Source organism: Puma concolor, chromosome D2 (genome assembly GCF_028749965.1).
Source record: "Puma concolor isolate L17-30 chromosome D2, mPumCon1.1.hap2, whole genome shotgun sequence".
Taxonomy (NCBI): Eukaryota; Metazoa; Chordata; class Mammalia; order Carnivora; family Felidae; genus Puma; species Puma concolor.
Genome location: NC_141677.1, coordinates 24,805,316 through 24,818,460, shown reverse-complemented (window position 1 = coordinate 24,818,460; position 13,145 = coordinate 24,805,316). Strand labels below are relative to the sequence as shown.

The following is a 13,145-nucleotide window of genomic DNA, read 5'->3' as shown; positions in this document are numbered from 1 at the left end:
TTATAGTTGTGTGTAAGGATATGGGTCATCTGTAATGACCCATACATTCCTAATTGTAAGGGGATGTCATTCCTAGCTGGGCAGCTTCTATTATCATCTAGTCCAAAGGGCCACAAAGAGGCAAATTACTTATTTGAGAGGAAGGGCACTCTTCATATTTTCAGAAGTAAATCTTCAAACTAACTGCTTAAAAAAGGGCCTTGTGGATAATGTGACCATGCAACTTAATATCCACTTTGGACAAGTGCATGATTGGTGGGACGTTGGGACAACAAACCCAAACAGGGAATGTCTCAGGCAAACATGGTCACCCTATTTATGGAAGGAAAAGCACCCAAGGCCTTCTTCTGTGAGGTTGCGGGTGCAAGAGTTGATTTGGTTGATTTTTCCTGTAGGAGAAAAAAACGTCAGAAGCCAAAGCAGTGTCCTGTTGCCTTTTCAAGGGTAAGTCAGGATAGGCCAGGATAGTGGATTATAAGGACCTTACAGGGTCCTGAAATCTGTAGCACTTCAACTTTGATTTTTAAAGATTCCATTCTTTCCCATTATGATTAATAACAAAACTCTTCAAAAAAGTCTTTGTATGGGTTTTTAGGGACAGCAAAAAATGGGGCTTTGGGAAAATAATACCTTATTCTGCCATCAGAATGGGAAAGAGTAATGGGAAACAGTAATGAAGAAGTATTTTGCAAGAAAAGAATAGACTACTTTCAAGAAAGAAGTCTTTGCAAGAACAGACTACTTACGTGTTTGCGGTGGGGGTATCTGGAATTACAAAGAAACACTGGGGACAAAAGAAAAGACCTTGTGAAACGTCTGACATAGTATCTCTCCAGCTTGATCAACAGGGCCGTGGGCTTCCAGTGACCCTGAGTGACAATGCTCTGCTGTGTGGGAGCGCTTGGGAGCAGTGTCCCTTGGTTCTCTGGGACTGAGGCCACGGGCTCCTGGTGACACCGCGTGTCCCTGAGTCGTCCGCAGGAACGCAGGGACGGCAGCCTTGAGTCAGCCAGCCGCGAAGGGCCTTGGCGGGGATGCAGGCAAAATGCACTGGGGCGTGCCTCGAAAACCACCTGCCTAAACCCTGTGCCCGGCCAGGTGCGCTCAGTGGCCAATGTACTCCCCACGGCCCTGCCCACTCTTGTCCCAGGCCCGCCCACTCCCCAGTCAGTGCCTTAAACCTGCCCGCGGCGCCCCACTCGCTTCTCCGCAGCACTGAGGGCTCGGGTCTCGGCGCGCTTCCGTGCGGGAGGCCCGGGCGCTGCCACTGCGCGTGCGCCCTCAGGCTGGAGGCCCCCTGCGCCCCTCCCCCTGCGGCCGGACTTGGTACGGCCGGGCGGGCGGTTGGCGTCCTCCGCGGCTCAAGCGAGCGGCGGGCTTTTCAAATCTTAGGAGGAGCGGCGGCGGGCCTGGCAGTGGTGCTGAGATGGAGGCGCAGACCGTGAGGGGTCCCGAGCTCCGCCTGGCGGGCCTTCCCGCCCAGCAGGTGAGTGAGGAAGGGCCGGACTTCCAAGTCTTCAAGCCACCGTTTTGCCTCGTCGTCGAGAAAGCCCCCACTCCGCGTCTCGTATTCAGCCGTGTCCAGAAACAAAGGGACGGACTAGGAGACCGCACTTTGCAGGCTCCAGTGGAGCTAGGAAATCTCCTCATCCTCCTCCGGCCCCCGATTTCTTTTGGAGGAGACAGACCCGAATGGGGAAGCGATGCCGGAGTTCTTCCGTGTGTTCCCGGGCGCACCTGCCGGCTGCTTCCTTCCACACCTCCCGCCCCCCACCCCCCGACACACACACACACACACACACACACACACACACACACACACACACACGGTTTAGATCCCAGTGTAGGTGACGCAGGGGAAATGGGGGTCCCGGGATTTCCAAGAAGCCCACCCGAGGCCAAGGGAGGACGGTTTGCTTACTACTCGATTTGACGGAAAGCACAATTACTGGAGCGATGTCCACACACGACATAAACTCGATGGGGGCAGGGTGGAGAAGCAAACTGCAAACTTGGAACTTTAGAAAAATTTGGTTTGATAGTGGATTCTTTTCGAATAGGATAAGAGAGAAGTTTGATGTTTTGCTATTTCGCCATGTAAAGTATGTGGTTTTTTTTTACTGAATAGAGACCAATCAATTATTAAAGTGTTATATTTTCCCCTGAACTCTAACTTTAGAGTCTTAAAACTGATGTCTTTATGCTTGATCTTCCCTTTAATCTCCACCTTCTTTTACCTAGTTCTGAAATAGATTAAACCATGTGAAAATGCCAGTTTTGTAGGTCAAAATTAGTAGACTATTAGCACTTTTATATGGTCCAACCTATTTTTTTTTATTAGAAACCTGGGTAAACCTAACCTTCTAACCTTTGCTTAGAAACCTGTTATTTTGTTTAGAAACCTCAGCAGATACAAAATTGTTAGAAATTCTTCAATAATACTGAGGGAAATAAAGCAAGACAGTAAGAACTATTATGCAAACCAAAGTCCAACTCCTTTATTAGTAATGCTGTTTTATGCCAGCATTTTCAAAAATTTCAGACATTTTGATGTAAAATGCTTTTCTGTCCTATCTGTTAAGTACTTTGTCTGTTCTGATAACAGAATCTTGATTTCTAGTGAATGGGCAATCTGTTGAGGTTCTCGTATTTATTACATAGGTGTTGGTGTAGCCGTATATTTATTTAGCTGTGTGCAGCAGTAATATTTAGGAATTTTACAAAAGAGACAAGAGGATAAGGTCATGAAAGTTTAGCTACATGGAATGAAAGCAAATAAATATACATAAGAACTGGGTTATTTACATGTGAGACGGTACAGTAATATTTAATGATTTCATAGGCAGTAAGAAAACCAAGTAATTGAGTTGTGGAAACTGCTTGTGTTTGGATCTTGGATAAAAATTGCAAAATAGTAATAGGTTTCAATCTAACAGGAATATTGAGGGTAAGAGAATTTTATACTTGACTAACAGTGATTTCTTATTTGCTGTATTTCCTCTGATATTAGTGAAACTGCCACCTAATAGGGATAGGACCAAAGATTCTGAGGTGGTCATAACACTAGTGAAACATCTACTGAAACCTTGGAGTCAGCTGTGAGTACTCGCAGCATAAAGCATTGGCTTTGGAATCAGATTAAGGTCAAATCCAATTCTGCTTGTTGAACAATCTCAAATAAGTTAACCTGTCTTTTCTAAGTCCTTGGTTTCCACAGTTGTAAAATGGGTAAAATGCTTATCCTAGAAAGTTGCTGGGAGTTGAGAACTTTTTAAAGTACTTAGCATAGTACCTGACACTCAGAATGTGCTTGAGGGAAAACTTTTTCTTACTATCTTTTGTCCCATTCATCTGTTGGGGCAGCCACCTAACCTTTCTTACAAACTTTCAAGCTTTTGAAATCTTAATAAAAAAGAAATTCAAGAAGTAATGCCATTGATGCCCGCAGGCTGGTTCAGGGATCCAGAAGGGGTCCCACAGGACCAGTCCTTGGCTTCCTGCAGGATGGAAATTACATGTGAGCCAGCAGGAGGTGAGTTTATTGAAGATACAGAGAAAGCAGTTACAGACAAAAGTTCAGGAGACTCCGAAAGGAGAGGAGCACGAGTCTTGTCTTCATTCGGGGTCTGGGGGTTTTTACTGAGGACGATGGTCTAGTGTACGTGTCCTCTCAGGCATCTAGGAACCTGTTAGAACAAAGATGAGGGCCCAGGTATTATTGCTTGGAGCCAGGGGGTCTTGGCATTGAGATGTCTAGTGCCAGTGGTCTGGAATACACATATAGTAGCTTCTTCCAGTCATTCTCATCTGGTTCATCCTTAGATCTTATCTATTCTAGACAAATCATTAACTCCTTGTCCCTTACAAGGAGGATATACACTATTTTCATTATAAGACATGTGTAGGGGTGCCTGGGTGGCGCAGTGGGTTAAGCGTCCGACTTCAGCCGGGTCACGATCTCGCGGTCCGTGAGTTCGAGCCCTGCGTCAGGCTCTGGGCTGATGGTTCAGAGCCTGGAGCCTGTTTCCGATTCTGTGTCTCCCTCTCTCTCTGCCCCTCCCCCGTTCATGCTCTGTCTCTCTCTGTCCCAAAAATAAATAAACGTTGAAAAAAAAATTAAAAAAAAAAAAGACGTGTAAAGTGGAGTGTAGGGGCAGGTTGTAGCAAGGATAGAAGCAGGAAAAGGAGCAAAAAGCATATTTTAATGGAGTTCTTCAGTTTCCCTGTCTCACTATCTCATGTAGTAAACATATACAGAAACATGGATTTAAGAATTCTTTCTGTAATACCATTCCACAGAATAACCACTATTAACAGTTTCCAGACTTTTTCTGTACATAAACAATTCCTTTTTTTTAAAGTTTTTTTTTAAGTTTATTTATTTACTTTTGAGGGGGGGCAGAGAGAGAGAGAGGGAGCAATAGAATCCCAAGCAGACTCTGCATTGTCAGCATGGAGCCCAATGTGGGGCTTTAACTCATAAACCGTGAGATCATGACCTGAGCTGAAACCAAGAGTCAGAAGCTTAACCGACTGAGCCACCCAGGCACCCCTGTACATAAACAATTCTTAAAATACACACAATTTCTTTTAGAAGGATGTATGCTATATATACTATTTTGCAGTCTTCTCTTTCACCATGGTCTCTTAACTAACATGGTTTAACTATATCCATTAGGTGGGTGATATTTTCTATCTGGATTACTACAGTTGTCTTGCAGCAGCCCAGCTTCATTTATTTTTAAGTCAGTGCTTAATTTCAAAATTAAGTCCATTTTCAGGGGAGCGTGGGTGGCTTAGTCAGTTGAGCATTTAACTCTTGACCTCAGGAATGTGAGTTCAAGCCCTGCATTGGGCTCCATGCCCAGTGCGGAGCCTACTTAAAAAAACTATTAAGGCCATTTTTTTTTTTTGCACTTCCTTTGTCCCATTATGCTCTTAAAACCTGGTATCTTTCTGTTGTCTACATAATCTAGATTTGCACTTTTAAGTCATTTCCCTGTTTCATTTTTAGCCTTGCCCTGTCCATTTTTATCAGCCTGACTAGGTATCTACATGATCAGGACAGTACCATAGGCTTCTGTTTGACTTGATTACAAGGTAGCTCATATTTAGAAAATTGAAGGAGAAATGGCAAGAGGAAGGTTTCCCCCCCACCCCATTCTTCCCCACCCCATTTGCTCTTTCTGGAGACTTGCTTTCAGACACTTCTAAGAGGGATGAATACATGCTTTTGTCATGGGTCCTAGTCAGTGTTTACTCTGCCATTATGGTTGAGGCAGCAGCAGTCATGATTTTAGCTCCCTGCCATACCACTTTGGGGTTAGTAAGCACCATCACTGAATGCTCTATGCATGCCCTCATTACGTGATCATTGTTCTCACTGTGCATGGCACATCAGCTCTTAACCCCAGGAGCACTTTGCACCCCTTACTAACTAAAATTAAGTTCTTCCACTCTGAAAAGACTTTCTTGGCTGCAGTAGTTATCACTTGACCAGATGGGTTTCCCTGTATGTGAAGTATAGATGTGTACTAAAAGAAGTTGCATGGAGAGCAAAAAACGGGTAACACCATACCTCTTTTTTTTTTAAACCCCAGTACATTCAAAAGCATACATACGCTTAACAATTCACCCCACTCATGTCAGCCCTCCCAGATCCACATCTGCTCACTGTAGAATAGGGGAGGTAAGGTCATAGTTTACTACGTATGTTAATTTGGCTGAATTAAGGATCAGCAAACTATTTCTGTAAAAAGGCAGATAGTAAACATTTTCAGCTTTGTGGGCCACATGGTCTTTCTCGAAATTACTCAACTTTGCCATTGTAGTTTGAAAGTAGCCTTAGATAATACAAATGGGCGTGATTGTGCCCCTGTACAACTTTATTTACAAAAACAGGCATTGGCTAGGCTATAGTTTGCTGACCCCCACGCTATTAGAATTCTAATACTAATATCTGTTAGATATATCTTATTTCCTTAATGAATATTTAATCTTACAAATAAGGTGATTTAAAAAACAAGCCTTAACTTTGCATTTCATTTTTGCACTATTTCCCAAGCCTCTATAATTTTATAGTCTTTATCAAGTGATGAAGAGAAGACAGTCTTCACTTACAAGATGGAAACCCAGAAGCCCAAACTGATTCTTTAATGTGTTTGTGGCCACCTACTGGTTTCTTAAGGTTGTTGCAACTTTCCAGGTCACTGTGGAATTTCAAGTACTACCGCATATCTCTACCCTGGCTCTACATTGAGTCACTGGAGGAACTTAAAAACAAAACAAAACAAAACAAAACAAAACAAAACAACCTCAGGCTCCACCTCCAGAGAGTCTAATTGTTTTGGGGTGGGTCGTAAGTTCAGGTGCTTTTATAAAAGGCTCTTCCTCTACCAGAGGTGATTCTCATGTGTAGCCAGCTTTAAGAACCACTGTGCTGGTTCAGCTGGCTGCCTCACTGTAACATTTAAAAAGCAAAATTGAATTTAATGGCACCAAATGGTATTTGTTTATATTTGGGTTGTGGGGTAAAACTATTCATCTTGCTTCAGGTTGCCTCCTATGTGTGTGTGCTCCCCAATACTAACCAGCTTGACAGAGCTTAATCTTATAGACATGTAGGTCACATAGATAATTCTTAAAATTCGTTATTAATTACATTAAAGAAGAATTTACTTTGGGGCTGACAAAGTCATACAAAGATGAAATGGAGTTGTTGAGATTCAGCCATGTGTAAAGAAGGAAAACTAGCAAATGACTACATTTATGTAGTGTACCAGTTTTGAGTTCTACCACTAAAGAAGGTTTTTATGTGGTAATTACGTGATGTAATTACAGAAGGTAATTAAACAGATCTGTTTTCTGCATGTGAATAGTATATTTGATTGATTTGGATAGTCAAATCATCTACTATAGCTTCTCTTAAAAAATTTTTTTTTTTAAATGTTTATTTATTTTTGAGAGACAGAGAGACAGAGTGTGAGCAGGGGAGGGGCAGAGAGAGAGGGAGACACAGAATCTGAAGGAGACTCCAGGCTCTGAGCTGTCAGCACAGAGCCCGACACCGGTCTCGAACCCATGAACTGTGAGATTATGACCCGAGCTGAAGTTGGGCTCTTAACCAACTGAGCCACCCAGGCACCCTTATAGCTTCTCTTTTAGCGTAATTTTCATTGACTTGCCCTCCTAACTTTTAGGTTTTCTTTTTGAAAAGATTGTCTTTTTAATACCTGGAACTTTTGTTATTAGGTTCCAGTTACATTTTTTATATAGATTTTGATTCAATTAAGTGGTAAATTATAGCATTCATTTTTTTTTTTTTACCACAGAAGCCAGGATAATGGTCACTTTACTTTTAAAAATAGACGTACTAGAGCATTATTGTGTTTGTAGTTTAGTAAAGAGTATATCTAATGATTTATAATTGTTTAAAAAGCCACTGTGAATTAAATCAGAACAGTACGTTTCAGCTTCTAGAATTCTATTGTTACATGTGTAACTTGTATATAGAGCGGGCCACTACAAGATCATTGTATGGAATAAAAGACTTTCAGAACTAAAATGATTTAGTAGCTTCATGGTGACTCTTTAAAATAAACAAAAATCCAAAAATATATTCTACATCTCTGTTCCATCTGATAGCTAAAGCTTTGGACATTTTTTAACACAGCGCTTTCCCTCTGTAGCTTCTGAGATTTTATTGACTTTGTTTACCATAGCTGCTAAACCTCAGTCCCTTTTCCAGCATCTGCTCCTTTCCAACATCTGTTTTTCCTTGGTTAATTCAGTGTCATCAACCACATCTTGCTATCCCACAATACAACTTAAATAATATGTACATGTGCTATAATATTCACATTAGTTACTATACATATTATTGTATTCATTTCCTGGACTGTCCCTTAACAAATTACCAAAACTAGGTGGCTTAAAACAATGGAAATTTATTCTCTCATCGTTCTGGGGTCCAGAAGTACGAAATCAAGGTATCTGCAGGCCCATACTCCTGCTGAAGGCTGTAGGAAGAATCTTCCCTGCCTTTTCCAGCTTCTGGTGGTTGCTTGGTAGTCCTTGGCTTATAGACTCATTACTCTCATCTCTGTTTCAGTCTTTACATGGAGTTATCTCTGTATGTCTCTCTGTCTTCACATGGCTTTCTTATAAGGACACTAGTCATTGGGTTTAGGGCCCACACTATTCCAGTATGACCTCATCTTAACTAATTACATCTACAAAACCCTGTATCTGAATAAGGTCACATTCTGAGGTTCTGGGAGGACAGGAATATTTGGGGGACACTATTCAAACTTGCGAAGCTATGCAAAGAATATGTAATGTTTCTCACCCTTGTTTCTGTTGTGTTTCTCCACTAGATTGTAGACTTCCTAATAAAGCAAGAAATTAAGGTTTTGCAAAGAGCATTTTTGAATAGCTATATTTTTTGTACTATCATACTTCAAAACTTTGTTACTTTCCCAATATGTTATAAAATCACTAGCACATTTTTACTAATAAAAAGAAATGTTATAATTTTGGATTTTTGCTATCTTTAAAAAATGCTTTTCTCTTTTTTTTAAGGACTGCAGCATTCAAGAAAAAATAGATTTAGAAATTCGAATGCGAGAAGGAATATGGAAACTCCTTTCTCTGAGTACTCAGAAAGACCAGATCTTGCATGCAGTTAAGAATCTCATGGTATGCAATGCTCGAATAATGGCTTACACATTGGAGCTACAGAAATTAGAAGAACAGGTTGCAAATCAAACTGGAAGATGGTTAGTAGTATAGTTTTCCTATGGATTTTAATGTACTGAAGTGTTTGAATTAAGAACACAATATAAGTTAACTTTAATGGCAAATATCAAATCACCAAAGCTTTTTAAAAAATAAATACACTGAAATAGACTCTGATACTATAAACATTTTGATAGTAGAGCTCATAGTAAAGTTACTATTAAAGTAGCAGTTTTCACCAGGTGATTTTGTTGTGTTCCAGATTGTAAAATGAAGTGGTTAAGAATCAAGAACTGAGGGAATATTTTAAAGAGGACCAAGACTGATAATTAGTATATAGAAATGTGAATTTTTTAAAAAACGAGTTGCTTAAAAAATGCTAATAAAGAGGTACTAGCTGAGAGTAACGGAAACAGGTATAGAAATTGAAATGCACACCCCTTTCACACGGTGAACATAAATCCTAGAGAGGCAAGCAACTTAACTCAAGGACTTGTAACTGGCTAGTGACAGAAGTTAACAGGAGGTTGTTTAGGATTTGCCAAATAATGTTACTCTGTGCTGCCATTTTGGATTGGGTCTAGAACGTGTGTATGAAATTTACATCCTATCCTATTTACAATGCCCAGTCTTGTGCTCGCTTTGGCAGCACATATACACTGCCAGGTCTTACTTGAACCCAAGAAGTAGCTCAACTTAGTGGCTAGATGGGGATTTCTTTTCTAATATAAGTGGTCTTACATCACCCATCATTGATTGGTCTTAAAACTGTACTGCTAGTGAAGAGTTTCTTTTGATACGTTAGTGGCTATGTGCTGTTCATAGCACATCTGCATTAAATTCTTGAAAAGTGAGATTTTTGTAAAAATAAAATGTTGATGAGATTGTGATATAATAAAGACTTGTGTACAAAGTAACTAATATTTATTAGCTGTATTGCCTTTGGATAGCTATTTAATCTCTTTGTGTCTCAGTTCCTTAATTACTGTTGGTAAGATAATATTTACATTTTGAAAATTAAGATTATATATATTAAAAACCTAATTTAATACTTTTTACATATTTATTATTCAACACATAACAAATAATTTTCATTATTATTTATCCCTGATGTTATAAAATGAAATTATTCTCACGTCATAATTCAGGAAAATATTTTTCACATGGGCATACACTGGTTTAAGTCAGTGCTTCTCAAACTGGGTCATATAAATCACTAAGAGTACATAAGTATGTGTCAGGAGATATAAAAAGCCATAGAATAAATATGACACACCTTCTTTATTAACCGTGAATTTTTAAGAAAAAATGAGAAATTTATAATTGTGGCATAATTTGGGCTGTTCTACTCATGGAGAGAGATATATGTTCTCTTATCCTTTTTAAGGATATTCGGTCAGGAGGGGGCTGTTTCAGTGGAAGAGTTTGAGAAACACTGGTTGAAGTACAGTGTGGGACTAAACACTTGCTATTATATCATCTCTCACAGTTACATGAAATGCTCCTCTGGAAATCATATCTGTCCTCCACATTTATGTTCTTTAAATACTTATAGTGAATTGTGAATTGACTATTTTCTTAATTTGGCAGTGTAACTTTTCTAAAGTTACTGATTTGTAAAAATGCTTAAATAAACTTAATCCTTATGGGATTTATATAAAAAAGATAGGAAAAAATATCTGAAACTCTCAACTGGAAATGTGCATGTTTTTCAGTTTCTTTAGAGATTATCTTCATTAGATGAAAATAGCTTTGCTGCTATACATACATTTATATTCATTATTCCTATAAAAAATTGTCTCCCTTAATTATAAAATTATTTCTTTAAAGAAACCTGAATATTCTCTATGAGTTCTTTTGTTTATAATTCCATATTGTTATGTGCAGATAGAACCTGATGTTACTGATCATATAAATATAACTGGAAATTATAATACTTACCTTCTTATTACATAAAAATGACCTAAATATTTTTTTATTTCTATTTTTTAAATTAAAAAAAATATTTATTTATTTTTGAGAGAGAGAGAGAGAGAGAGAGAGAGACAGCATGAGCAGGGGAGGGGCAGTGAGAGAGGGAGACATAATCTGAAGCAGGCTCCAGGTACTGAGCTGTCAGCACAGTGCCCTACACGGGGCTTGAACTCACAAACTATGGGATCATGACCTGAGCCAAAGTCAGAAGCTTAAACAACTGAGGCACCCAGGTGCCCCCAAATGATCTAAATAGTAAGGCAAGTCTTATGATAAGTTTTTTCAGTATCTTGAAGAAAGTTATGTAAATTATGCCATTTGATGAATCAATCAAATATTTACCAAATATCTACTACTTGTAGAACAATTATTAAGTACCGTGCTAGTGTGTACAAATTCAAAGAACAGAATATGTCAAAATATGAGAATATTTGTATATTCAGAAGCGAAACATTTTACCTTTAGAGATACAGTAGTCTGTTCCTTAGCTTGGTTTTGATAGTCTTTGAGGTAGAAAAATGGTTTGCTTTTACATTGCTGCCAGGGTTAAAATAGCATTTTAATGAGTCTACTGCTTACCATTAGTCTACCTTCTCTAAAATTTTACTATAAAATATAAACAAATTAATATAATTTTTAGCTTTGTTAAAGAAGAATCAAATCAGGATGAAATGATAGAATTGAAGAAGATCTAGTGGAAGAATTGGGTCTTCATGATCTTCGAGATCATGAAGGATGATCTAGTTTGGTTGGGTGAGTAGGAAGAAAGTAGCATTTCAAGAAAGAAAAATAGCAAAATAAAAGCTCAGGGTGAAAGATGACCATGAATTATTTTTTTTAATGTTTATTTATTTTTGAGAGGGAGAGACAGAGTGTGAGCAGGGGAGGAACAGAGAAAGAGAGGGAGACACAGAGTCCGAACGAAGCAGGCTCCAGGCTCCAAGCTGTCAGCACAGAGCCAGATGTGGGCTGGAACTCACAAGGGTGAGATCATGACCTGAACTGAAGTCCGATGCTTACCCGACTGAGCCACCCAGGCACCCCTGACCATTTATTATTTAAGAGCAGTGAAGAGATGTGTTTGGTTGAGGCTGAAGATGAAGCCAAAGTTGAAAAGCAAAGGGATAGCAAGATTCAAGAAAGTTTAGAAGGCTAGCTAGCACGTTAACGGTTGTTAACTGACAGACTTCTAGGTGCCAGGTATGCTAAGGGTGCATAAATATCACATTATAAACTGAAAGAGGTATAAACCTTGGTTTTAATTTCCTAACATTCTTTTTGTCAATTTCTTTGTATATTCTTAGGTTCTGACTTTTGTTGTCCTCTATGCTTGCTATGTTACAGATTTTCATTTCTTATTCCCTACTTTGTTCAGTTTTTTAATCAACTTTTTATTATGAAATTTCATATGTAAAAAAAAAATAAGAATAGTATGATAAAAATTGTAAGAATAGTATATTCTCTACCTTGGCAGACCATTAATAGTTTACCATATAGTTCATCTACTCACCCTCTGTCTTTGTGCTACATGCACACACATACCTTTTTCCTTTTTTGTGTTGGTCCATTTGAAAATAAGTTGCAAACAACATGGCATATACATCTCAGTGGTTCTAAAAGGAGGAACATTCTACTACATAACCAAAATATGATTATCATGTAAATTATTAACAATAATTCCATAGTAATAATCTAACATTCAGTCTCAATTCACTTTCAACTAGTTGTTAAAAGAAAATCCTTTCTGGTTTTTCTAAAACCAGAATTCAGTCAAGGTTCATATAATACATTTGGTTATGTCTCTTTAATTTCTTTTAATCATTTTACTTTTTTATAAAGACTCCTTGCCATTAATGCCTTGAAGAGTCTGCACTTCTAACAAAATCCTTTATGAATGTCCTGCATTTTGTATTTATTTAATTGTTTCTTATGGTATCATTGACCTTTTATCCTATTTCCTGTTTTAGCTGTACCTGGAATTTGCATCTAATGGCTTATTAATAAGACTCAGGTTAAACATTTTTGGGGCAAGAATTGTTTTAGGGCAGATTGAGCAAGATACATGCTGCCAGTGTAATGTGAAGAGATAATTGGTTTTACCACCCTGTGTGATGCAGTTTGATCCCTTGGTTTGGATGGAAGTTGCCTGATTTCCCCTTTGTGGTATAATGGTTTTTCCTTTGCAATTCACAAGTAATCTGTGGGAGATTATATTCTGTTATCTGTTATATTCTGTTATCTAACTAGCTTTCACTTAGGGGTTTTATCCATTTATGATCCTTGCCTACATTATTACAATGAGGTTTGCAGATAGTAATTATCTAACCCTATTATTTTTTCTATACTTTTTAGCTAATCTTCTGTAAGAAAGGGCATTTCTCTCCTTTCTCTCCCACTGCTTCATGGATTGTTATTTTATTCAGTGTATTATATCA

The 13,145-nt window shown here is 38.6% G+C and overlaps 1 protein-coding gene across 3 annotated transcripts in view; it reads left to right on the top strand.

Moving 5' to 3' along the window:
* The first annotated feature begins 1,196 nt into the window (after positions 1-1,196).
* RTKN2 (rhotekin 2) overlaps positions 1,197-13,145 on the top strand; it is a 76,357-nt gene continuing 64,408 nt past the window's right edge. The window contains exons 1-2 of one of the 3 annotated variants that reach the window (XM_086679802.1): positions 1,197-1,486; positions 8,581-8,697. In XM_086679802.1, the coding sequence (XP_086535928.1) occupies positions 8,678-8,697 (20 nt within the window). In that variant the 5' untranslated portion in view covers positions 1,197-1,486; positions 8,581-8,677. Of the gene's footprint in view, positions 1,487-8,580; positions 8,778-13,145 lie in introns of all 3 variants that reach the window. The other 2 variants (XM_025918339.2, XM_086679803.1) reach the window with 2 other exon arrangements.